At 47.7% G+C, this 26,459-nt stretch overlaps 1 protein-coding gene across 1 annotated transcript in view; it reads left to right on the forward strand.

Annotated features, from left to right (window-relative positions):
• The first annotated feature begins 6,941 nt into the window (after positions 1 to 6,941).
• The window catches only part of CHORDC1 (cysteine and histidine rich domain containing 1), a 52,784-nt gene continuing 33,266 nt past the window's right edge, over positions 6,942 to 26,459 (forward strand). The window contains exons 1-4 of the mRNA XM_089656552.1: positions 6,942 to 7,157; positions 18,381 to 18,430; positions 18,517 to 18,573; positions 22,541 to 22,698. Coding sequence (XP_089512678.1) covers positions 7,094 to 7,157; positions 18,381 to 18,430; positions 18,517 to 18,573; positions 22,541 to 22,698 — 329 coding nt within the window. The 5' untranslated portion in view covers positions 6,942 to 7,093. The remainder of the gene's footprint in view (positions 7,158 to 18,380; positions 18,431 to 18,516; positions 18,574 to 22,540; positions 22,699 to 26,459) is intronic.

Raw genomic sequence — 26,459 nt, forward strand, 5'->3', positions numbered from 1 at the left:
CGCTACAAAACAATTTACCGGCAAGTGCTAACAGAGATCACAATGTTTGTGCAATGTATTACAGGTGACAGCGATCAGAAATTATACTGACATTGCACTTCTTAATAGGGGTGGGGGAGGAGCGTTGGGGCTAAACGCTAGTGCTGGCAGCGAACGGGGATAATCTTGCTAACACTGCATTTTTGGGGACACTAATACTAAGGGGCACTGGTATAGTTTTGTTCGTGATCAATATATTGATCCGTACAAACACTATACTAGTAATGACGGTGATCAGCGACCTATAGCGTGAGTGCAATAGTGTGCGGGCAATCTAACGCTGGCTGACCCTAGCTGGGAGGGACGCTAACTGACCCTGAAGCTATCTGACGTCGCTAGTGGCACTAATACAGTGCTCAGTGAAAAATACTGTACACTGACACTGTACTAATGGCACTGGCAAGGTGGCAGGGGGCAAGCAAAGGGTTAAATGTGGCAATCAAGGGGTTAAAATGTCTCTATCTAAAGTGTGTGGGTGCAGTGTGCTGCTTTTACTCACATGTGATGTCTTTCTTCTCTCTCTGGAACAAAATGGTTCCAGGGAGGGAAGAACCAGCTAGATCTTACGCATGTATTTACAAACACAGGCACAGCTCTGCATCTCCATTCTCTGTAGATCGGCAGAGTCCCGGGCCAAAATCACTGGCCGAGACCTGCTGACACACACCTCCTAGAACAAATGACAGCGGGGGTGCGTGCGCGCTCTGAACCCTAAGGAGCAAAGTGACGTACGGGTATGTTGCTTTGCCTGCAGATACCGCCCGTCCGCAGTACATTGCAGGCGGGCAGTCCCGAAGTGGTTAAACAGAATGTCAACGCTACAAACAACCCTGGCGGGTGAACACAGCTAGGGCAACAACTTATAGTTCAATGTAGACAAATGTAGAGGAGAGGTGCCAACAGTGTCTGTTGCAGAGGATCCGGTCCCAAGAGGGAAGTTCCAATCCAGGGTGCGAGCCCCTAACCTATCCCTCCTCATCAGGAACCTTTCCCTACTGATAGATGCTTTCCTTAACCAGTGGGATCTCTTTCCTTACACTAGCCACGGGTACCAAGAGTGCCAAAACTTGGGGCAGGGACTTAAATAAACCCTGCTAACCCAAGATGGCCTCTGAGGGTCACCTGGATGCAGAGTAGCCAACTGAAACGCTGCTCCATTGACACAGGAAACCTTAGAGAAACTGTTTCCCTTGGACTTCCTCTCCAGGCTGTGGTACCACTTGGTTGTGGAGAAAATAAACTGCACCTACCTACATTCCCGCAGATGCTGTCCTCAGCATCCCAACACAATAGAATGTAAATAGCTGGCAATAAAAAGTGAAGGTGCAACTAGTTAAACAACATCTCACTCCCCTCTCAACAGAAGCCCACCATAGAAGACCTACTGACCACCCCCTTTCTCTCACCCCCACCACTTTCTCTCACTCCTCTCTTTTCCAGCCCCCCTTCTATTAAATTAATTTGTTTTAACAGAAATGTTTGCATTCTCATTTTACTTATTTTCATAAATAGGCCCAGCAAAATCCCCAGCACCAGGCCCGTGATTCTCTTAAATCGGTCCTTCTGGGTATGAAATATAAATACGTTGCTCTTGAACAATACAGTTATAGAAAAATGTATATATATATATATATATATACATATACCGTATTTTCCGGCGTATAAGGCGACTGGGTGTATAAGATGACCCCCTACGTTTCCAGTTAAAACACAGGTTTTGGGCTATACTCGTCGTATAAGACTACCCCCCTTCCGAGGCAACACCATGTAACCCAGGGGTGGGCAAACTTTTTGACTTGAGGGCCGCAATGGGTTCATATATTGGACCCGGGGGCCGGACCAAGAGTAGATGAATGATGTGTATGTGTCATCCATAGTAAGTATAGTAATATTCCCCCATAGTAAGCATAGTAATTCATCCCCCATATAGTAATTCATCCCCCCTATAGTAATTCATCCCCCATATAGTAATTCATCCCCCATAGTAATTCATCCCCCATAGTAATTCATCCCCCATATAGTAATCCATCCCCCATATAGTAATTCATCCCCCATAGTAATTCATCCCCCATATAGTAATTCATCCCCCAAATAGTAATTCATCCCCCAAATAGTAATCCATCCCCCACATAGTAATTCATCCCCCATAGTAATTCATCCCCCATATAGTAATTCATCCCCCACATAGTAATTCATCCCCCACATAGTAATTCATCCCCCACATAGTTATTCATCTCCCACATAGTAATTCATCCCCCATAGTAATTCATCCCCCATATAGTAATTCATCCCCCATATAGTAATACATCCCCCATATAGTAATTCATCCCCCATATAGTAATTCATCCCCCATAGTAATTCATCCCCCATATAGTAATTCATCCCCCATATAGTTATTCATCCCCCACATAGTAATTCATCCCCCATAGTAATTCATCCCCCATATAGTAATTCATCCCCCATATAGTAAATCCATCCCCCATATAGTAATTCATCCCCCACATAGTAATTCATCCCCCCTATAGTAATTCATTCCCCATATTAATTCATCCCCATTAAGTCCCCCCTGTGTCAATTCACTTACCTTTACTGCGCGCGTTCCTCTCGCCGTATTCCCGCGCCGTTCCGGTGTAGCATGAAAATCTGTCTCCTATGAGGATCTGTCCCCCTCGACGTATCTGCGCATGTGCCAGTTTCAGGCATTAGCAGCCGATCGGCGATCTCCGGCACATGCGCAGATACGTCGAGGGGGACAGATCCTCATTGGAGACAGATTTTCATGCTACACCGGTCTTCAGGGCGGACTGTGAGAGGAGCCTAGCGGAAGCCTAGCTCCGCGGGCCGGATTAAAAGGTCCGCTGGGCCGTAGTTTGCCCATTGCTGATTTAACCCCTTGCCTACAGGGTACTTATACCCACTTCCCCCCCCAGGCCAATTTTCAGCTTTCAGCACTGTCACACTTCGAATGACAATTGCACGGTCATGCAACGCTGTACCCATATGAAATAGGTGGCACTGATGAGGAGGCACTGGTAGGTGGCACTGATGGGCATTGACAGGCATCACTGATGGGTACTGAAAGGCAGCACTGATACATGGCACTGTTTCTGTGGCACTGACTGGCACTGATAGGTGGCACTGATTGGCATTGATAGGTGGCACTGACGGGTGACACTGAAAGGCAGCTCAGATGGGCACTGATATGAGGCATTGATGTGCACTGGTAGGCACTGATATGTGGCACTGATGGACACTGACAGCTGGCACTGCTGGGGCTACACTGACATCAGTGCCCTGATGATCAGTGTACATGTCCCTTCCACAGAAAGCCGATTACCGGCTCTCCTCTCCTCTGTCAGCGTGACAGCTCGAGAGGAGAGAAATGCTGATAACCGGCATTTCCCTGTTTACATGTGATCAGCTGTGATTGGACACAGCTGATCACATGACCAAGCCGACATCTTCGGCTCTTTCCGTGATCAGTGATCTGCTGTGTCCGAGGGACACAGCGCATCGCCGCACACGCGCGGAGAATGGGAGGATGTCATATGAGCCAATCACGGCAAGTGATGTATTCTAATAATGAATACAGAGCCTGCTCGGATTGACTGTGTCAGAGAGGCGGGCTGATGATGTCAAAACTTCAGCCAATCCGAGCAGGCTCTGTATTCATTAATAGAATACATCGCTCGCTGTGATTGGCTCAGTGCGGTACACTGTATGTAGCACATCCAGCGGTTCTATACTCAGCGCATAAGACGACCCCCAATTGTTGGGGTATGTTTTTAAGCAAAAAAGTTGTCTTATACGCCGGAAAATACGGTATATACAGTTGTGTCCAAAATTATTCAACCCCCACTGAAATTGAGTGTTTTGGCCAGTTTGACATTGCTTTTGATCATTCAGTCATCTTGCTTACATTTACATTAAAGAGGCACTTGTAGGTCAGACAAATATAACATAACAGTTATAATGAAATAACCACAAATGTCTTTTCTGTGCTCACAGCATTATCAGTTTTATTCAACCCCCAAGTGACATTCAATCTTAGTACTTAGTACAGCATCCTTTTACAGTTATAACAGCTTTTAAACGTGAAGCATAGCTTGACACAAGTGTCTTGCAGCGATCTACGGGTATCTTCGCCCATTCTTCATGGGCAAAGGCCTCCAGTTCAGTCACATTCTTAGGCTTGCGCACTGCAACTGCTTTCTTTAAGTCCCACCAGAGGTTCTCAATCGGATTTAAGTCTGGTGACTGCGATGGCCACTCCAAAATGTTCCAGCCTTTCCTCTGCAACCATGCTCTAGTGGACTTGGAGGTATGCTTGGGATCATTGTCCTGTTGAAAGGTCCAACGTCTCCCAAGCCTCAGGTGTGTGACGGACTGCATCACGTTTCCATCCAATATCTCCTGGTACTGAAGAGAATTCATGGTACCTTGCACACGCTGAAGCTTCCCTGTACCTGCAGAAGCAAAACAGCCCCAAAGCATGATTGACCCTCCACCATGCTTCACAGTAGGCAAGGTGTTCTTTTCATCATAGGCCTTGTTCTTCCTCCTCCAAACATAGCGTTGATCCATGGGCCCAAACAGTTCTAATTTTGTTTCATCAGTCCACAGAACACTATCCCACAACTTTTGTGGTTTGTCCACATGGCTTTTGGCATACTGCAGTCGACTCTTCTTATTCTTTGGAGACAGCAAGGGGGTACGCCTGGGAGTTCTGGCACGGAGGCCTTCATTACGCAGTGTGCGTCTTATTGTCTGGGCTGAAACTTCTGTACCCACATCTGACAAATCTTTTCTCAGTTCCTCAGCAGTCACACGGGGACTTCTCTCCACTCTACGCTTCAGGTAGCGCACAGCAGTCGAAGTCAGCATCTTCTTTCTGCCACGACCAGGTAGCGTTTCAACAGTGCCCTTTGCCTTGAATTTGCGAATGATGCTTCCTAAGGTGTCTCTTGGTATGTTTAACATCTTTGCAATCTTCTTATAGCCATTGCCCTTCCTGTGAAGAGAAATCACCTCTTCTCTTGTCTTCCTGGACCATTCTCTTGCCTTCACCATGTTTGTAACCACACCAGTAAATGTCTAGAAGGAGCTGAGTATCACAGTCATTTTAAAGCTGCCTAATTGGTGCTTATTATGCTTGATTGCTGCTCGGTGACATCCACAGGTGTTTTCAATACCTGATGGAAAGCACCTGTATGAACCTCTGTTCTTCAGAGTGGTAGTCTTTAAGGGGTTGAATAATTGTGGCAATGAAGAAACCACATAAGAACCATTTACTACTGTATTACATAAACAATTGATGTCATTTTAGTTGCATTTGGGTAGTTACAACGTCCTTGTAGGATTTGATTCTGAATACAATTCCAAATGTACACTATAGTCCCTAAACCCCTTTACAGCATTGGGGGTTGAATAATTTTGGACACAACTGTATATATATCACTACACCCCTAGGAGTCCCTAGAAAATGTGGGTGCCCTTATAGTCCTGCACAGCAAGGCATCACACATCTGCACACAGGCTTGCATCCGGAGTCAGAGATCAGTCCTTGAGCTTTTGTTTTGTAGTTTTATTTAGGGGATTTGAACTGGAATAGGGTTAGGATTGTACAGGATGCCCAAGGGAACTGATGAACTGAGGACAACTTCCTGGAACTGTTTACAATCCTTCACTGCAGCACAGCCTTTGTTGGAGAGCGAGCCAGCATCTCTTCAGTGTACCACCCCAGACCCTAGATGAAATTCTCCTCTTTCCTCTTCACCCAGCAGTCTGGAGGTATCCCTGAACAGGGGATCTGGTGACTGTTACGTTAAAGATGGACAGTCCCAAATAGGCAGTGAATCTGGTTTCCCACCAGAGTGTTCCTTCCCCTAACTGCCCAGGGGGTGTAGAGGTGAACTCACTCAGATCCTCTCCTGTACCTCTGGTGGGTTGGTGGCTGCTACCAGGCTTGCCAGCTGGGCCGCTCCTTCCCTGCCATACAGGTGGTCCTCACTCAGGGGGCCGGTGAGCTCTGAGCTTTCACCCTTTACAGCTACAGGCCTGCAGGTAGTCCCCATCCCCCTGGGCCTCCTCACAGCCTTATGCCTTTAGCCCCACATTTTACTCCCAAACTCTCCTGAAACTGAGCAGGTTCCAACACTTTTAAAGGTGCCCCACCCCCTTGCCAAGCCTTCTGTTGGGGGACTGGCTAGGATCCCTCAAGAGTGCAAGCCAGCCACTCCTCAGAACCACCCACTGCCTCAAGGCCTTCCTCCTAAGCTCTAGAGCAGGGGGAAATCCCAGAGGGATTAGGCCTGCAGAGCTTCTCAGCTCCTGACCACTGTTTGTCCTTCTATCCAGGGGTGGACTGACCATTTGGAAACTCGGGCGCTGCCCGAGGGCCCGGGGTCAGTAGGGGGCCCCATGAGATGCCCCTGGTACCTTTTTCATAGGCTTTTTTGAGTTTATGCAAGTACACGGGGGCTCTATGATCCCCTATTGCCCGGGGGCCCCATGAGTTTTTCAGTCCACCCCTGCGTCTATCACACCCAGTCTGCTAATCAGCCCTCCTCTACATCAATTGAACTCTAACTCCCTCTAACTATATATATGAAACGTAAGCATGCATACATTTTAAAATACCCAGAAATTGATTTAACATACATGCACAAAATAGCCACACCCACTCATTAAGACACACCCTAGAGGAGCCCTCTATTCTGTCTATTCATTTATGGCTGTCCTAGCAACAACCTAAAACAAGCCTCTGCTCCCGTTGCCATGCACAACAAGCAACACGTCAACTGCGGTTCCGGCGGTCCTGTACTGAGCAAGCGCAATATCTGATTCTGGCATCTCGTCGAAGCCCTGTAGGGGGGCGGGGCCGGCAACACGCATGCCCAAAGAACACCCGGCTGCGGCTCCCGAGAGCGGACGCATGCGCGGAAGGTTCGGGAAAGTTCCCGAGTGATAGACGGCGGATTCCGGAAGGAAACGGAGCCGCTTTTCCTCTTTGCCGGGTGTTCCTCCCTATCTCAGCGTGCTGCTGTGTGTCACCATGTCCGTGCTGTGCTACAACCGGGGCTGCGGGCAGCGCTATGACGCCGAGACCAACACCGAGGGTGAGAGCCGGGGGCTGGAGTCATGGGGTACATTATATCCGTGGGCCTGTGTACGGGGGGAGGCAGGCAAAGTAATACCCGCATAGTATCTGATATATACATGGGAATCCCATCCCCTCTGTACTGTGGAGGAGACCCCCCCATCCCCTCTGTACTATGGAGGAGACCCCCCCATCCCCTCTGTACTATGGAGGAGACCCCCCCCATCACCTCTGTACTATGGAGGAGACCCCCCCATCACCTCTGTACTGTGGAGGAGACCCCCCATCACCTCTGTACTGTGGAGGAGACCCCCCCCATCCCCTCTGTACTATGGAGGAGACCCCCCCATCCCCTCTGTACTATGGAGGAGACCCCCCCATCCCCTCTGTACTATGGAGGAGACCCCCCCCATCCCCTCTGTACTATGGAGGAGACCCCCCCCATCCCCTCTGTACTATGGAGGAGACCCCCCCCATCCCCTCTGTACTATGGAGGAGACCCCCCCCATCCCCTCTGTACTATGGAGGAGACCCCCCCCATCCCCTCTGTACTATGGAGGAGACCCCCCCCATCCCCTCTGTACTATGGAGGAGACCCCCCCCATCCCCTCTGTACTATGGAGGAGACCCCCCCCATCCCCTCTGTACTATGGAGGAGACCCCCCCCATCCCCTCTGTACTATGGAGGAGACCCCCCCATCCCCTCTGTACTATGGAGGAGACCCCCCCCATCCCCTCTGTACTATGGAGGAGACCCCCCCATCCCCTCTGTACTATGGAGGAGACCCCCCCCATCCCCTCTGTACTATGGAGGAGACCCCCCCCATCCCCTCTGTACTATGGAGGAGACACCCCCCCATCCCCTCTGTACTATGGAGGAGACCCCCCCCCCATCCCCTCTGTACTATGGAGGAGACCCCCCCCCCCATCCCCTCTGTACTATGGAGGAGACCCCCCCTCATCCCCTCTGTACTATGGAGGAGACCCCCCCCCTCATCCCCTCTGTACTATGGAGGAGACCCCCCCCCTCATCCCCTCTGTACTATGGAGGAGACCCCCCCCCCTCATCCCCTCTGTACTATGGAGGAGACCCCCCCCCCATCCCCTCTGTACTATGGAGGAGACCCCCCCCCAAACCCTCTGTACTATGGAGGAGACCCCCCCCATCCCCTCTGTACTATGGAGGAGACCCCCCCCCCCCCATCCCCTCTGTACTATGGAGGAGACCCCCCCCCCATCCCCTCTGTACTATGGAGGAGACCCCCCCCCATCCCCTCTGTACTATGGAGGAGACCCCCCCCCATCCCCTCTGTACTATGGAGGAGACCCTCCCCCATCCCCTCTGTACTATGGAGGAGACCCTCCCCCATCCCCTCTGTACTATGGAGGAGACCCCCCCCATCCCCTCTGTACTATGGAGGAGACCCCCCCCCCATCCCCTCTGTACTATGGAGGAGACCCCCCCCCCATCCCCTCTGTACTATGGAGGAGACCCCCCCCCATCCCCTCTGTACTATGGAGGAGACCCCCCCCCCATCCCCTCTGTACTATGGAGGAGACCCCCCCCCATCCCCTCTGTACTATGGAGGAGACCCCCCCCCCATCCCCTCTGTACTATGGAGGAGACCCCCCCCCATCCCCTCTGTACTATGGAGGAGACCCCCCCCCATCCCCTCTGTACTATGGAGGAGACCCCCCCCCCATCCCCTCTGTACTATGGAGGAGACCCCCCCCCCCATCCCCTCTGTACTATGGAGGAGACCCCCCCCCCCATCCCCTCTGTACTATGGAGGAGACCCCCCCCCCATCCCCTCTGTACTATGGAGGAGACCCCCCCCCATCCCCTCTGTACTATGGAGGAGACCCCCCCCCATCCCCTCTGTACTATGGAGGAGACCCCCCCCCCCCCATCCCCTCTGTACTATGGAGGAGACCCCCCCCCCCATCCCCTCTGTACTATGGAGGAGACCCCCCCCCCATCCCCTCTGTACTATGGAGGAGACCCCCCCATCCCCTCTGTACTATGGAGGAGACCCCCCCCCATCCCCTCTGTACTATGGAGGAGACCCCCCCCCCATCCCCTCTGTACTATGGAGGAGACCCCCCCCATCCCCTCTGTACTATGGAGGAGACCCCCCCCATCCCCTCTGTACTATGGAGGAGACCCCCCCCATCCCCTCTGTACTATGGAGGAGACCCCCCCCATCCCCTCTGTACTATGGAGGAGACCCCCCCCATCCCCTCTGTACTATGGAGGAGACCCCCCCCATCCCCTCTGTACTATGGAGGAGACCCCCCCCCATCCCCTCTGTACTATGGAGGAGACCCCCCCCCATCCCCTCTGTACTATGGAGGAGACCCCCCCCCATCCCCTCTGTACTATGGAGGAGACCCCCCCCCATCCCCTCTGTACTATGGAGGAGACCCCCCCCCCATCCCCTCTGTACTATGGAGGAGACCCCCCCCCCATCCCCTCTGTACTATGGAGGAGACCCCCCCCCCATCCCCTCTGTACTATGGAGGAGACCCCCCCCCCATCCCCTCTGTACTATGGAGGAGACCCCCCCCCCATCCCCTCTGTACTATGGAGGAGACCCCCCCCCCATCCCCTCTGTACTATGGAGGAGACCCCCCCCCCCATCCCCTCTGTACTATGGAGGAGACCCCCCCCCCCCATCCCCTCTGTACTATGGAGGAGACCCCCCCCCATCCCCTCTGTACTATGGAGGAGACCCCCCCCATCCCCTCTGTACTATGGAGGAGACCCCCCCCCCCATCCCCTCTGTACTATGGAAGAGACCCCCCCCCCATCCCCTCTGTACTATGGAGGAGACCCCCCCCATCCCCTCTGTACTATGGAGGAGACCCCCCCCCATCCCCTCTGTACTATGGAGGAGACCCCTCCCATCCCCTCTGTACTATGGAGGAGACCCCCCCCATCCCCTCTGTACTATGGAGGAGACCCCCCCATCCCCTCTGTACTATGGAGGAGACCCCCCCCATCCCCTCTGTACTATGGAGGAGACCCCCCCCCCATCCCCTCTGTACTATGGAGGAGACCCCCCCCCCATCCCCTCTGTACTATGGAGGAGACCCCCCCCCCATCCCCTCTGTACTATGGAGGAGACCCCCCCCCCATCCCCTCTGTACTATGGAGGAGACCCCCCCCCATCCCCTCTGTACTATGGAGGAGACCCCCCCCCCCATCCCCTCTGTACTATGGAGGAGACCCCCCCATCCCCTCTGTACTATGGAGGAGACCCCCCCCATCCCCTCTGTACTATGGAGGAGACCCCCCCCATCCCCTCTGTACTATGGAGGAGACCCCCCCCATCCCCTCTGTACTATGGAGGAGACCCCCCCCATCCCCTCTGTACTATGGAGGAGACCCCCCCCATCCCCTCTGTACTATGGAGGAGACCCCCCCCATCCCCTCTGTACTATGGAGGAGACCCCCCCCATCCCCTCTGTACTATGGAGGAGACCCCCCCCATCCCCTCTGTACTATGGAGGAGACCCCCCCCATCCCCTCTGTACTATGGAGGAGACCCCCCCCCCCATCCCCTCTGTACTATGGAGGAGACCCCCCCCATCCCCTCTGTACTATGGAGGAGACCCCCCCCATCCCCTCTGTACTATGGAGGAGACCCCCCCCCATCCCCTCTGTACTATGGAGGAGACCCCCCCCATCCCCTCTGTACTATGGAGGAGACCCCCCCCCCATCCCCTCTGTACTATGGAGGAGACCCCCCCCCATCCCCTCTGTACTATGGAGGAGACCCCCCCCATCCCCTCTGTACTATGGAGGAGACCCCCCCATCCCCTCTGTACTATGGAGGAGACCCCCCCCCCCCCCATCCCCTCTGTACTATGGAGGAGACCCCCCCCCCCATCCCCTCTGTACTATGGAGGAGACCCCCCCCCATCCCCTCTGTACTATGGAGGAGACCCCCCCCCCCCCCATCCCCTCTGTACTATGGAGGAGACCCCCCCCCCCCCCATCCCCTCTGTACTATGGAGGAGACCCCCCCCCATCCCCTCTGTACTATGGAGGAGACCCCCCCCCCCCCATCCCCCCTGTACTATGGAGGAGACCCCCCCCCCCATCCCTTCTGTACTATGGAGGAGACCCCCCCCCCATCCCCCCTGTACTATGGAGGAGACCCCCCCCCATCCCTTCTGTACTATGGAGGAGACCCCCCCCCCCATCCCTTCTGTACTATGGAGGAGACCCCCCCCCCATCCCCTCTGTACTATGGAGGAGACCCCCCCCATCCCCTCTGTACTATGGAGGAGACCCCCCCCATCCCCTCTGTACTATGGAGGAGACCCCCCCCCCCCATCCCCTCTGTACTATGGAGGAGACCCCCCCCCCCCCATCCCCTCTGTACTATGGAGGAGACCCCCCCCCCCCCATCCCCTCTGTACTATGGAGGAGACCCCCATTACCGCTGTACTATAGAAAGTTAAGTTTAAGGGTTTTTTTTTTTACTTTTTTAGATTTTTGCTTGTAGGGGTGAGGATATAGTGTGATATAACTGTATAGGGATTATGATCCCTCCTCGCAGACTGGTACTGTGACTGTAGCATACTATATACACTGCTCAAAACATGAAAGAACTACTTTTTAATCAGAGTATAGTATCAAGTCAATGGAACTCCTGGGATATTGATGTGGTCAGTTAAGTAGCAGAAGGAGTTGTTAATCAGTTTCAGCTGCTTTGGTGTTAATGAAATTAACAACAGGGACACTAGATGGGTAACAATGGGGTGACCCCCAAAACGGATAGTTTTACAGGTGGAGGCCACTGACATTTTTTTCCCTGCTCATCTTTTCTGACTTTTTTTTACTAGTTTTGCATTTGGCTAGGGTCAGTGTCACTACTGGTAGCATGAGGTGATACCTGGACCCTACAGAGGTTGCACAGGAAGTCCAACTCCTCCAGGATGGCACATCAATACATGCCATTGCTAGAAGTTTTGCTTTGTCTCCCAGCACAGTCTCAAGAGCATGGAGGAGATTCCAGGAGAGCTGGACAGGGCCGTAGAAGATCCTTAGCCCAGCCGCAGGTTTGTTATCTGCTTCTTTGTGCAAGGAGGAACAGGATGAGCCTTGCCAGAGCCCTACAAAATGAGCTCCAGCAGGCCACTGGTGTGAATATGTGTGACCAAACAATCAGAAACAGACTTCATGAGGGTAGTTTGAGGGCCCAATGTCCTCTAGTGGGCCCTGTGCTCACTGCCCAGCACCATAGAGCTCGATTGGCATTTGCCATTGAACACAATAATTGGCAGGTCCACCACTGGCACCCTGTGCTTTTCACAGATGAGAGCAGGTTCACCCTGAGCACATGTGACAGACGTGAAAGGGTCTGGAGAAGACATGGAGAACATTATGCTGCCTGTAACATCGTTCAGCATGACCGTTTTGGTGGTGAGTCAGTGATGGTTTGGGGAGGCATATCCATGGAGGGATGCACAGACCTCCAGGCTAGACAATGGCACCCTGACTGCCATTAGGTATCGGGATTAAATCCTTGGTCCCATTGTCAGACCCTACACTGTTGCATCGGGTCCTGGGTTCCTCCTGGTGCATGACAATGCCCAGCCTCATGTGGCGAGAGTATGCAGGCAGTTCTTAGAGGATGAAGGAATGGATACCATTGAATGGCCCCCACGCTCGCCAGACCCAAATCCAATAGAACACCTCTGGGATATCGTGTTTCGGTCTATCCAACACCCCCAGGTCGCACCTCAGACTGTCCAGGAGATCGGTGATGCCCTGGTCCAGATCTGGGAGGAAATACCCCAGGACACCATCCATCGTCTCATTAGGAGCATGCCCCGATGTTGTCAGGCATGAATACAAGCACGTGGGGGCCATACAAACTACTGAGTACCATTTTGAGTTGCTGCAATGATATTTCAACAACATGGACTAGCCTGCTGCATCATTTTTTCTCCTTACGTTCCTAACACATTACCAAGTCCATATCGGTATAGATATCCAACATGATATTTTTCCCCTTTTTTTAAATTTTATTTTCAGCAGTGTAGAATGCAGAAGAGCCTCCCTATCCAATTTCACAGACCAGATGTGTACTGAGTCTGTGACTGTTTATTTAATACAGAGAAGCCGCTATCCTACCACAGACTGGTCCTGTACTGTGACTACAGGAGCCCATATCTGGAATCCGTTTGTGTGCTGACCAGAAGTATGCAGATAGGAAAGAGCAGAGAGAGAGGAGTTCATCACTGTGCTGCTTCTCCTTCCACTGTGTAGTCATGGGCTGGGTTGGGTCCTGGATGACCTGGGCTCGAGGAAGTGAGCATCAGACTGTGGGCATCTAGCCACAGAAAAAAGTACTAAAGATTGAGGCCTCATGCAAATGGATGTATGGAAAAAATGCTCCAAATACGCTGCCAGTTTTCCCTGTCTCTGTGTGGGCTGCGTTTTCGGAAGAAGTGCAGCGACTTCTTCCCTGCGTGTCACAAGGCACAGGAGTCCATTCAAATGAATGGACTCTCGTACCTGTACAAAATGCGACCCGCACAGCCACATATATGTGAACCAGGGGTAAGGGCTATTCATTTTTCTACATGTTGTCTTAATGTGTCACCCACTCTTATTGTATTTTTATTTTTAATTAACATTTTTAAGCTATTTTCTTTCAAAGTAAAAAAAAAAAAAAAAAAGTCTACAGAGAACATAGCAATCCATAGGTATTACCTACAGACTTCAGTTAGGAGCAATGGTGATCCATCTACGGCTAATGCTGCAAAATTTTTAAATCCTTCATTGCATAGAAATGGAGTTTTGATTTTCTGGTTCAGATCAGCTCAGCTGCTTTGCAGGAATTACACTTTGCTTCTTTAATGCAGTTCCAGAAATTGGAATTTCATATGGCTGCTGACAGGGGAACGAAATCCATACTTTTTGCTGTTGCCATGAAAACAATATTGGGCTTTTTTTAGGTTAAATATTTCTGTAAAATAGCTGTTTTCGATATGTACATTGGATATAAAAAGTCTACACACCCCTGTTAAAATATCTGGTTTCTGTGATGTACAAAAAAGACAAAGATAAATAATTTCAGAACTTTTTCCACCTAATGTGACCAATAAACTGTAATTGAAAAACAAACTGAAATCTTTTAGCGAGAGGGAAGTAAACATAAAAAACTAAAATAATGTGGTTGCATAAGTGTGCACACCCTCTTATAAATTGGGATGTAGCTGTGTTCAGAATTAAGCAATCACATTTAAAATCATGTTAACTAGTTGCCGACCGCAGATAGCCGAATGACGGCTGCACTGCGGCCGGCCAGTTCTGAGTGGATGTCATATGACGGCCTCCCAGAACGCGCTGGGGCACGCACCAGGCGATCTCCGTGATCGCTGTGTCCTACGGACACAGCTGATCACGTGATGTGGTAAAAGGCCAATCACAGCGGCCTTTTACCACTTGATCAGCGGTGTCCAATAACACACTGATCAGAGGGAAATGCAAGTGCCGGTTCTCGGCTGCACTTTCCTCACGCTGTCAGATCGTGAGGAAAGTACTGCCGAGAACCGGCAGTTGTCAGAGCGGGGATCGGCACCGATCATCAGGGCACTGATGATCGGTGCCCAGCAGTGCCACCCGCAAGTTCCGCCCACCTGTGCCCAGCAGTGCGCCCACTAGCTCTGCCCACCTGTGCCCAGCAGATCACCCACCTGTGCCCAGCAGTGCACCCACCTGTGCCACTCTGCAGTGTCACCCACCTGTGCCCGCCCACCTGTGCCCGCCCACCTGTGCCCGCCCACCTGTGCCACCAGTCAGTGCCCAGAGTTTGTGCCAGTCAGTGCCGCCAGTCAGTGCCCAGCAGTGATGCCAGTCAGTGCCGCCAGTCAGTACCCATCATCAGTGTCACCTATCAGTGCCGCCTATCCGTGACACCTCATTAGTGCTGTCTATCAGTGCCGCCTATCCATGCCACCTCATTAGTGCTGCCTATCAGTGCCACCTATCAGTGCCCATCAGTGCTGCCTCATCAACGTACATCAGTGAAGGAGAAAAAATACCTGTTTGAAAAATTTTATAATAGAAACAAAGAAACTTTTTTTTTTTTTTCCAAATGTTTTGCACTTTTTTTTTATAGCGCAAAAAGTAAAGTGCCCAGTGGCGATTAAATACCACCAAAAGAAAGCTCTATTTGTGAGAAAAAAAATGATCAAAATTTCATATGGGTACAATGTTGCATGACCGCGCAATTGTCAATCAAAATGCGGCAGCGCTGAAAGCTGAAAATTGGCCTGGTAAATAAGGGGGTATAAGTTCCTGGTAGGCAAGTGGTTAAATAGAAGTCACAAATACCTGCCATCATTTAAAGTGCCTCTGATGAACACCACGTAAATTTCAGCTGTTCTAGTAGGTCTTTCCTGACATTTTCTTAGTCACATCCTACAGCAAAAGCCATGGTCCAAAGAGAGCTTCCAAAGCTCAGAGGGATCTCATTGTTGAAAGATATCAGTCAGGAGAAGGGTACAAAAGCATTTCCAAGGCATTAGATATACCATGGAACACAGTGAAAATCATCAAGTGGAGAAAATATGGCGCAACAGTGACATTACCAAGAACTGGACGTCCCTCCAAAATTGATGAAAAGACCATAAGAAAACTGGTCTGGGAGGCTGCCAAGAGGCCTACAGCAACATTAAAGGAGCTGCAGGAATATCTGGCAAGTACTGGCTGTGTCGTACATGTGGCAACAATCTCCCGTATTCTTCATATGTCTGGGCTATGGGGTAGAGTGGCAAGATGGAAGCCTTTTCTTACGAGGAAAAACATCCAAGCCCAGCTAAATTTTGCAAAACCACATCTGAAGTCTCCCAAAAGCATGTGGGAAAATGTGTTCTGGTCTGATAAAACCAAGGTTGAACTTTTTGGTCATAATTCCAGAAGATGTTTGGCGCAAAAACAACACTGCACATCACCAAAAGAACACCATACCCACAGTGAAGCATGGTGGTGGCAGCATCATGCTTTGGGGCTGTTTTCTTCAGCTGGAACTGGGGCCTTAGTCAAGGTAGAGGGAATTATGAACAGTTCCAAATACCAGTCAATATTGGCACAAAACCTTCAGACTTCTGCTAGAAATCTGAACATGAAGAGGAACTTCATCTTTCAGCATGACAACAACCCAAAGCATACATCCAAATCCACAAAGGAATGGCTTCACCAGAAGAAGATTAAAGTGTTGGAATGGCCCAGCCAGAGCCCAGACCTGAATCCGATTGAAAATCTGTGGGGTGATGTGAAGAGGGCTGTGCACAGGAGATGCCCTGATCTGACAGATTTGGAGTGTTTGCAAGGAAGAGTGTCAAGATGTGCCATGCTGATAGACCAAAAAAAAGACTGAGTGCTGCAATCAAATCAAAAGGTGCTTCAACAAAGTATTAGTAAGGGTGTGCACACTTATACAACCATATTATTTTAGTTTTTTATTTTTACGTCCCTCCACCTAAACGATTTCAGTTTGTTTTTCAACTGAGTTGTACAGTTTATAGGTCACATTAAAAAAAATAAAAAAAGTTCTGCAATGATTTATCTTTGTCATTTTTTTACATCATAGAAACCTGACATTTTAATAGGGGGTGTATAAACATTTTCTATCCACTGTACAGTTGTGCTCAAACGTTTGCATACCCTTAGAGATTTGGTAATATACAGCATGTACAATATTTACAAAAACACGCATGAGCAGGCAAAACACACTTCTTATGGGATTCATATTCAGCTGTAGGTCATAACAGAATGGCACAATCCTAGAACAAGACAAGGCAACCAGTAAACAAATGGAATGACCCCTCTTCAACAATCTGCTTACCCTTAATACTGTGTATTGCCCCCTTTAGTATAAATACCGATTTGTCTTTGCAAAATAGCCCTAGGTCATGCAAAGTCTTTGGGTGTCCTACATGAACTGCACATTTGAGATCTCTCCAGAGTGGCTGATATTTAGGTCAGGAGACTGTGATGGCCACTCCAGAACCTTCACTTTTTTCTGCTGTAACCACTGGAGGGTCAGCTTGGCTTTGTGCTTAATTTTCATTGTTCTGGAATGTCCAAGCGCAGCTTTCATGCAGAAGAATGCAAATGTCTACCAGTATTTTCTAACAACATGCTGCATTCATCTTGTCGTTAATTTTCACAAGATTCCCCATGCCTTTAAAGTTCACACCCCCCCAAAACATTAGTGAGCCACCACCATGGTTCACAGTGGGGATTGTATTCTTATTACTATAGACCTTGTTGACCCCTCTCCAAACATAGTGCTTATGGTTGAGACCATAAAGCTCTATTTTGGTCTCATTACTCCAGATTACAGTGCACCAAAAGCTGTGAGGCGTGTCAAGCTGTTGTTAGGCATATTGTAACCAGGCTTTTTTGTGGCATTGATGCAGTAAAGGCTTCTTTCTGGCAACTCCACCATTCAGTTCATTTTTGTTCAAGTATCGTCGTATTGTGCTCCTTGAAACAACCACACCAGAGCAGTCTGTATTTCTCCTGAGGTTACGTTTTTCTTTGTATCCCGAAGTGATTGAACACTACTGACTGGTATATTCATGGCTTTGGACATCTTTTTATTTTCTTTTCCATGTTTGCATACCCTGGTAGAAAAAGTGACATTTTTCTTTTCCATGTTTATAAAGTTCCATTACCTTTATTATGCAGGTTTTTTGACTGTTCTTTTCTGATCCCCATGGCTCAGTATCTATCCTGCTCAGTGCATCCACAAACTAACAAACTCATTGACTATTTATATACAGACATTAATTGCAATTTAAAAAGCCACAGATGTGGGAAATTAACCTTTAATTGCCATTTAAACCTGTGTGTGTCACCTTGTCTGTACCAAGGTCAAACATTCCAGGGTATGTAAACTGATCAGGGCCACTTGGATGATTTCTGTTATGATTTAAAAAGGTGCCAAACAACTATGTGATCACTATCCTTACATAAGACAATTTTTTGGCATGATCAATCATAGTTTCAATATCAATGCCAAAATGTCACTTTTTCTACCAGGGTATGCAAACATTTGAGCACAACTGTAGATTTCTACTTAACTTGTTTCTTGCATGCTTGTGTTGGGGTGTGTTGCACCAAGCCGCAGTCAAGTACAGAGTGACAGAATCTTGCATTGGGCAGCGCCTCCATTTTTTGCTGGTGACATTCTTTTTTACCGTTGTGTTTCAGACTCCTGTACATATCACCCCGGTGTGCCAGTGTTTCATGATGCTCTGAAGGTACGTGTATTACAACATGTTCCATGGATAGTGGAATATGATGGCATGGGACTGTGTTGTGACTTGTTTCTGTCTTCTATACACAGGGCTGGTCTTGCTGTAAAAGGAGGACAACTGATTTCTCAGATTTCCTTAGTATTGTGGTAAGTGCTCGGTTTTTGCCCTCTTTTTTTGAAAACCTCCCACATTTTCTTGTATGTATATTTCCCACTTATGCGGGATTTTAGCTATTTGATTGTAACGTTCATTCTTGGCAGTCTGCATTCTAGAAAGTAGATATTTATAGTTGCCGAAACTGAAAAAGTACATGAGTATTGAGTTCTGCATGCTCAACCGTAATCACTTTGTCAACTGTGAAGTTAATATTGTTTCTAAAAACTGGTGGCATAGCCAGTTCCTTCCTTCTGCCCACTGGGATGGTTACACCAGCCGTTCATTCAGTACTTGGGAATACAAGTTTCTTTGAACCCTAAAGATTATGCACTCACCAGCTAGTCCCAAGAAAATATCCCCCACACCATTACACCACCACCACCAGCCTGAACCGTTAAAACAGGGCAGGATAGATCCATACTTTCATGTTGTTCATGCCAAATTCTGATCCTACCATCTGAGTGTCGCAGCAACAAGTCTGCCCAGTCTCCTCTGACATCAACGAGGCATTTTCATCCACACAACTGCCGCTCACTGGATATTTTCTCTTTTTCAGACCATTCTCTGTCAACCTAGGGATGGTTGAGCGTGAAAATCCCAGTAGATCAGCAGTTTTTGAAATACTCAGACTAGCCCGCCTGGCACTAACAACCATGTCACATTCAAAGTCACCTAAATCCCCTTTCTTCCCCATTCTGATGCTCGGTTTGAACTTCAGCTAGTCGTCTTCACCACATCTAGATGCCTATTGTATGCTGCCATGGGATTGGCTGATAAGAAGTTTGTGTTACCAAGCAATTGTACAGGTGTACCTAATAAATTGGCCAGTAAATGTAGATTTAAGTGTACTAAGCCTCTATAAATATGTGTGAATGCTGGTGTAGATTGCTCCTGCCTTTTATAGGCAGATCTCATCTGTTAAAATAATATAGATACCTCAGCTTCTTTACATTGCTAACTCAAGTTCTCTTTAGACGATTTGTTATTCTTTTTTTGTAGAATAACTTGGGAAAAGAGACAAAAAACAATTAGGTTGGCAACACTACAAGTCCTGAAAGCGCATATGGCCTAGTGATACCAAATCTCAAAGTCTATTTTATAGCCGCCCCAATTACAGGTCCTTGCCCTTGGCCTGTGATTGGACAGTGAAGGAGAAGCTGCAGACTGATGAGCTTATCTGTCTCTTTGCTCTCTCCTCCTATCAGTATGCTCATGGTTTACATGGCAGCACAACTGAGTGGTTCCTTATGCTGCTTCTCCCTCTGCTAGTGTGAGCCCTGCTATACAGGGACTACAAGAGGCTTATAGGAAGTGTACAGTGGGGATCAAAAGTTTGGGCACCCCAGCTAAAAATTTGTATTAATGTGCATAAAGAAGCCAAGGAAAGATGGAAAAATCTCCAAAAGGCATCAGATCACAGATTAGACATTCCTATAATATGTCAACAAAAGTTAGATTTTATTTCCATCATTTACACTTTGAAAATAACAGAAAACAAAAAAATGGCGTCTGCAAAAGTTTGGGCACCCTGCAGAGTTAATATCTTGTACTGCCCCCTTTGGCAAGTATCACAGCTTGTAAACGCTTTTTGTAGCCAGCCAAGAGTCTTTCACTTCTTGTTTGAGGTATCTTTGCCCATTCTTCCTTACAAAAGTCTTCCAGTTCTTTGAGATTTCTGGGCTGTCTGTCACGCACTGCTCTTTTAAGGTCTATCCATAGATTTTCAATTATGTTGAGGTCAGGAGATTGTGAAGGCCATGGCAAAACCTTCAGTTTACACCTCTTGATGTAATCCCCCGTGGATTTCGAGGTGTGTTTAGGATCATTATCCATTTGTAGAAGCCATCCTCTCTTTAACTTCAGCTTTTTCACAGATGGCATTAAGTTACCATCCAAAATTTGCTGAAATTTTATTGAATCCCTTTTTCCTTCTACTCGTGAGATGTTCCCTGTGCCACTGGCTGCAACACAACCCCAAAGCATGATTGATCCAACCCCATGCTTAACAGTTGGACAGAGGTTCTTTTCATTAAATTCTGTGCCCCTTCTTCTCCAAACGTACCTTTGCTCATTCCGGCCAAAAAGTTCAATTTTAACCTCATCGGTCCACAGAACTTGTTTCCAAAATGCATCAGGCTTGTCTATATGTTCATTTGCAAAGTTCAAACGATGATTTTTGTAGTGAGGACGTAGAAGAGGTTTTCTTCTGGTGACTCTTCCATGAAGACCATATTTGTACAAGTATCTCTTTATAGTGGAATAGTGTACCACAACTCCAGTGTCTGCCAGATCTTTCTGGAGGGATCGTGCAGTCAAACGTGGGTTTTGAATTGTTTTTCTCACAATCCTGGGAGCTGTCCTGTCTGATATTTTTCTTGGTCTTCCAGATCTTGCTTTAACTTCCACTGTTCCTGATGACTGCCATTTCTTCATTACATTCCGAACAGAGGATATTGACATCTGAAAACGCTTTGCTATCTTCTTATAGCCTTCTCCAGCTTTGTGAACGTCAACTATTTTCAGTTTCAGTTTTATAGACAACTGCTTAGAAGAGCCCATGGTGCTGATTGTTGGGGCAAGGTCAGATGAGTCTGGGCATTTAAAACCTTTGAGATTGACATCACCTGGTCTTCCCAGACGATGATTGAGAACAATCCATGGCACTGGCAGCTTGGCAAAGGGGGCAGTGCATGCTATAAATTCTGCACGGTGCCCAAACTTTTGCAGACGCCATTTTTTTGTTTTCTGTTATTCTGAAAGTGTAAATGATGGAAATAAAATCTAACTTTTGTTGACATATTATAAGAATGTCTAATCTGTAATTTGATGCCTTTTTGGAGATTTTTCCATCTTTCCTTGGCTTCTTTATGCACATTAATACAAATTTTTAGCTGGGGTGCCCAAATTTTCGATCCCCACTGTAGTTCAGGTGCTTACACTGCTTGCATATAAAAAATATATATTTTATGATGTATTAATGATTACTGAACTACGTTAATTTGCTTTGATATCTGCCTAGGATTTATCTTTAGGAAAAGCAGAACTTAATGAACATTACCTGTTTTTAATCCTTATGATACTAGCATTCGTACATAGATAGGAAGGTATATTTGCTTGTTTTGAAAATTTTTCTTTTGCTTCCTGGTTTCAGGCCTTGGCCAGAATGATGTAATACATCCCAGGAGTCTTTATTGGCCTTTTTTTTTTTTTCTCATTTCATGTGGAGGAGGGGATTTCTCAACTAAGCACACTCTCCTGTCTGCATGTCTCAGCTAAGGGCAGATGGATTCCAGGGAGTAAATGCTACATTCATTATCTGCCCTTAGTAAAGAATGCCATGGCTAGAAATGCTGGGGGGTGTTTTTCAAAGTGACTTCTCAAGAAAATAAAGCATGGAGGTATGGATGGATTCTTTGAACATTTGCAATAAATTAGTCATTCTAAAGGTTAAATAAAATATATACACACTTCTTACTTGCCTGCTATGTGCATTGGTTTTGCAGCCCCAAGCCTCCACTTCTGGGGTCCCACGCCATGCTGTCGGCTCCTCCTCCCATCTGAGTGCCCACATAGCAAGCTGTTTCATATGAATGCACTTGTCTATTGACACACGACCCCCCCTCCTCCATCTCCCAGTCCTTCCTCACAGGATTTCATTAACAGCAGCAGGAGCCAATGACTCCCACTGTTTCCTCCATGTCCAGTGAGGTGAGAGAGAGGAGAGAGCTACTGCTGTTGGGCGCAGTGCTGGATCAGCATCCGGCTCAGGCAAATAGTTGGGGGGCTGCTGATCACAGAGTGTTTTTTTTGCCTTAAAGCAAAGAATGCATTAAGGTAAAAAAACAAATAAAAATCTGTCTTTATAACCACTTTAAGTAACCATTTCAGTCTGTGGTGCTCAGATACAGTTAAGTTCTGCCATGATCATTTTAATGACCTTTTTGTGGATAATTGCAGGGCTGTACTAAGGGGCTCCACAGTAATGAGAAGCCTCCGGAACCTGTAAAACCAGAGGTGAAGGCATCAGAGAAAAAAGAAATGGCAGAAGTAAAGCCAAAGTTCAATGAACACATCATACAAGCACCAAAGCCTATAGAATCCATTAAGAGGCCTAGGTAAGTGGAAGCTTTCAGTAGAAATGATAGTGTATGTAGTTCTGCGTCTTGGCTAGAGTAGAGAAGGCTTAAATGGCTCTATTTTTTGCTTTGTATCATGCTAGGGAGATTTCGCTTCAAAACTTGTTCTGTAGTTACAATAGGAAACAAGGGGAGAGCGCTTCTTTGAGTGAGGGAAATTCCCATATGACTGTTTAACTAGAATATTTTGTCCCAATTGGATAGAGTATCCTCCACCTTTGGTCTGGTGACCACTTTTAGTTCCTTGACAGTGGTCGCTGGGACAAATAGAGGTGTAAATCTCACAAGTGGGGAAGTGGACAGCAATGAGAACCTAACATCAGTGTCCTGGCCTATGACCCATAGTATAGAAGGGAGCCTAGCCGACAGTGGTGCAGTGTGAATCCTAAATCTACTATTCAATACTCCTACTACTCGACCTCTCGGAGGCTTTTGATACGGTTGACCATCCCTTCGTCCTCAAAAAACTACACTCTCTTGGCCTCAGAGACTCCGCATCTCCTGGTTCTCCTCCTACCTATCACAGCGCTCCTTCAGTGTTACCTAGAACGCTGCCACCTCCTCTTCACTCCCTCTCTCTGTAGGGATCCCTCAAGGTTCTCTCCTTGGACCCCTTCTCTTCTCCATCTACACCTCCTCCCTTGGTCACTTGATTAACTCCCACGGCTTCAGTTACCATCTCTATGCTGATGACACGCAAATCTATCTACCCCTCACCTCACCCCTTCAGTCTCCACTCGCATCACTAGCCTACTAAGTGACATATCGGATTGGATGTCACTCCACTTCCTCAAACTCAACCTTTCCAAAACTGAGCTCTTCGTATTCCCCCCAGCCCGCACCACTTCCACTGACTTCACCATAAATATCGATAACACAATCATCAGTCCATCCCCTCAGGCCAGGGTACTAGGGGTAATCCTAGACTCCCATTTGTCCTTCCAGCCCCAGATCCAATCGCTGACAAAATCATGTAGACTTCACCTCCGCAACATCTCCAAGATACGACCGTTCCTAACCCTGGAAACCACTAAGCAACTTATTCACTCCCTTGTTATATCTCGCCTTGATTATTGTAACTCCCTCCTCATTGGCCTACCTCATTGCAGGCTATCCCCACTCCAGTCCATCATGAATGCTGCTTCCAGAGTCGTGTGAAAAATAAGTGACAATAAGTGCCACACACTTGTGATGTGATGTCCGTAAGTGGCCAAAGTGCCTCCTCACCTCCTTAATATGACCACAAGGGCCTACTCGCTTAGTGGAATATCCACATAACCAAGAGATGACCACGTCTCCAGATGAACCATCCTGGATGCCTAGTAGCCTCCAATGCTCTGGATCAATCTCTTGTACCTGGCACTCGCATGTATCGTTTTTCACCATAGGGTCATAGCAAACAGAACAGAACCTCCATAGCATGATACTGCAAATACTTTTATTGCTAGCCAGGAGAATATTATATTGCCCACTCACATTTCCATAGTGTACACTAGGCCTACTACTTTTAGGCAATCACTGAAAACCTATCTCTTTAGGGAAGCCTATCCCGCCCTCTGCTAAAACTGGATTCCTCTACTCTTCCAACCACTCCATCCCCCACAGTTATTACCTATTGTACCGTTAACCCCTCCCTCCTAGATTGTAAGCTCCAAGGAGCAGGGCCCTCAAATCCCTCTTGTATTGAACTATATCGTTACTGCATTGTCTCTCACTATAATGTAAAGCGCTGAGCAAAACGTTGGCACTATATAAATCCTGTATAATAATAAATCGAAGGAATAACGAACACTCTGTTGTATTAACCACTTAAAAGCTGCCCATAGCAGATATACTGCTACAGGGTGGATCCACGGCACAAAATCATGGTTGCACTATCCGTGCCACTGTTGGCTGCTGGATATGTCAATCACCGGGTCCCGGACAGCGATTCCTTTGCGTGACTCGGTGATCAACAGCAGGGCTGAGGGGAGAGAGATCGGTGTGTAAACACCAATCTCTCCTGTCAGCATGGACATGCTGCTTTGTATCTCTCTGCACAGCAGAGAAATACACAGCAGCATGTCTCCCAAGTAAAACGCAACACAGTACACACAGTAAATCGCACACTGTTAACCCTTTGATCGCCCCAGATGTTAACCTCTTTTTGCCCAGTGTCATTAGTACAGTGTCAGTGTTTTTAGCACTGATCACTGTATTTGTGTCACTGGAGATGTCAGTTGCAATTAGTCAGTTCTGACCCAGTGTCAGAATGCCCACCGTAGTCTCACAATCCCGCTATATATCTCTGATTGCCACCATTACTGGTATAAAAATTCCAGTATATATACCGCCATTTATAGATGCTATACATTTCACGTAAACCAATTAATATACACTTACTGTGATATTTTTTTTATTTTTAGCAAAGACGTAGCAGAACACATTTGGGCCTAAATTTCTGAAATTTTTTTTTTTTTAATTGGATATGTGTTATAGTAATAAGTCAAAAATACTGTGTTGTTTTTTTTTGGGGGGGGGGGGTTCTTTTTTTTTTTTTTCAAAATTTTTTTTTTTTTGTTTTATAGCGCAAAAAATAAAAAATGTAGAGGTGATCAAATACCACCAAAAGAAAGCTCTATTTTTAGGGAAAATAAAAGAACATAAATTTAATTTGGGTGCAGCATTGCATTACTTTATCAGTTAAAGTAATGTAGCGTTGTATCTCAAAAAATGGCCTGGTCAGGAAGGGGGGTAAATGTTCTGGAGGGCAAGTGGTTAAAGCAGAATTGTTGTTTCAAATGTGCAAATCTATGTAGAGGACACACTGTCTCATCAATACCCCATCAAAGCTTAAAGCGATTCTAAAGGTTCATTGTTTGTTTTACAAAAAAAAATAAATTTATTCTTAACTGTTGTGTGCAGTGGTTTTGCACAGAGCAACCTGCATCCTCCTCTTCCCGGTTCCCCCGCAGGCTCTCCTCGCTCCTCCTGTCTGTTGGGTAGCCCCACAGCAAAGCAGCTTGCTATGGGGGTACCTGCTGCTCTGTGTCCATTCACACATGGAGCTGCAGCTTGGCCCTTCCCCCTCTCTTTCCTCATTGGCTGACTGGCTGTGACTGACAGCAGTGGGAGCCAGTGGCTCCTGCTTGTTGTCTCAGCCAATGAGGCGGCAGAGACCCGAAACAGCCGAGGCTGTCATTCACATTGTTGGATCGTGATGAGGCTCAGGTAAGTATTGAGGGTACTGGTGGAGCTGCTGTTCTTAGAACGGTTTTTAACTTCATGCATAGAATGCATGAAGGTATAAAACCTCGAGCCTTTAGAACCACTTTTAAGAAAAAAAGTTTTGCCTAAACCCATTGATTTAACTACTTCCCAAAACACTCCCATTCGAGGCATACTGATAACAGTCACAGTTGCTTGTGGTGCAAACTGTCAAGCCATCATATGGTTGGTGCCATAACTGATCACTTGTGAAAGCTGAAAGCATGAAAAGAGTCTAAGATGTCTGCTTCCTTGGCTGTTAAGGATACGAGGGTTTAGAATTTGATTCGTTCGATTTAAGGTGAGCTCTTCTGTCAGAACTGAAAACCCTGGCATTATTGTGTGCTGTGTCTAATGCAGTGTCTCTCAACCTTTTATTCAGCCAAGGCACCCTTTAAAAACTATGAACAATCTCAAGGCACCGTATTCTAAAATGTAAAAAAAAAAAAAACTAATAGTTTTAAATAAAGCAGCAATATCCACACATGTAGGAC

Source organism: Staurois parvus, unplaced genomic scaffold, assembly GCF_062004578.1.
Source record: "Staurois parvus isolate SC_StPar_1 unplaced genomic scaffold, SC_StPar_1.0 ptg000027l, whole genome shotgun sequence".
Lineage (NCBI taxonomy): Eukaryota > Metazoa > Chordata > Amphibia > Anura > Ranidae > Staurois > Staurois parvus.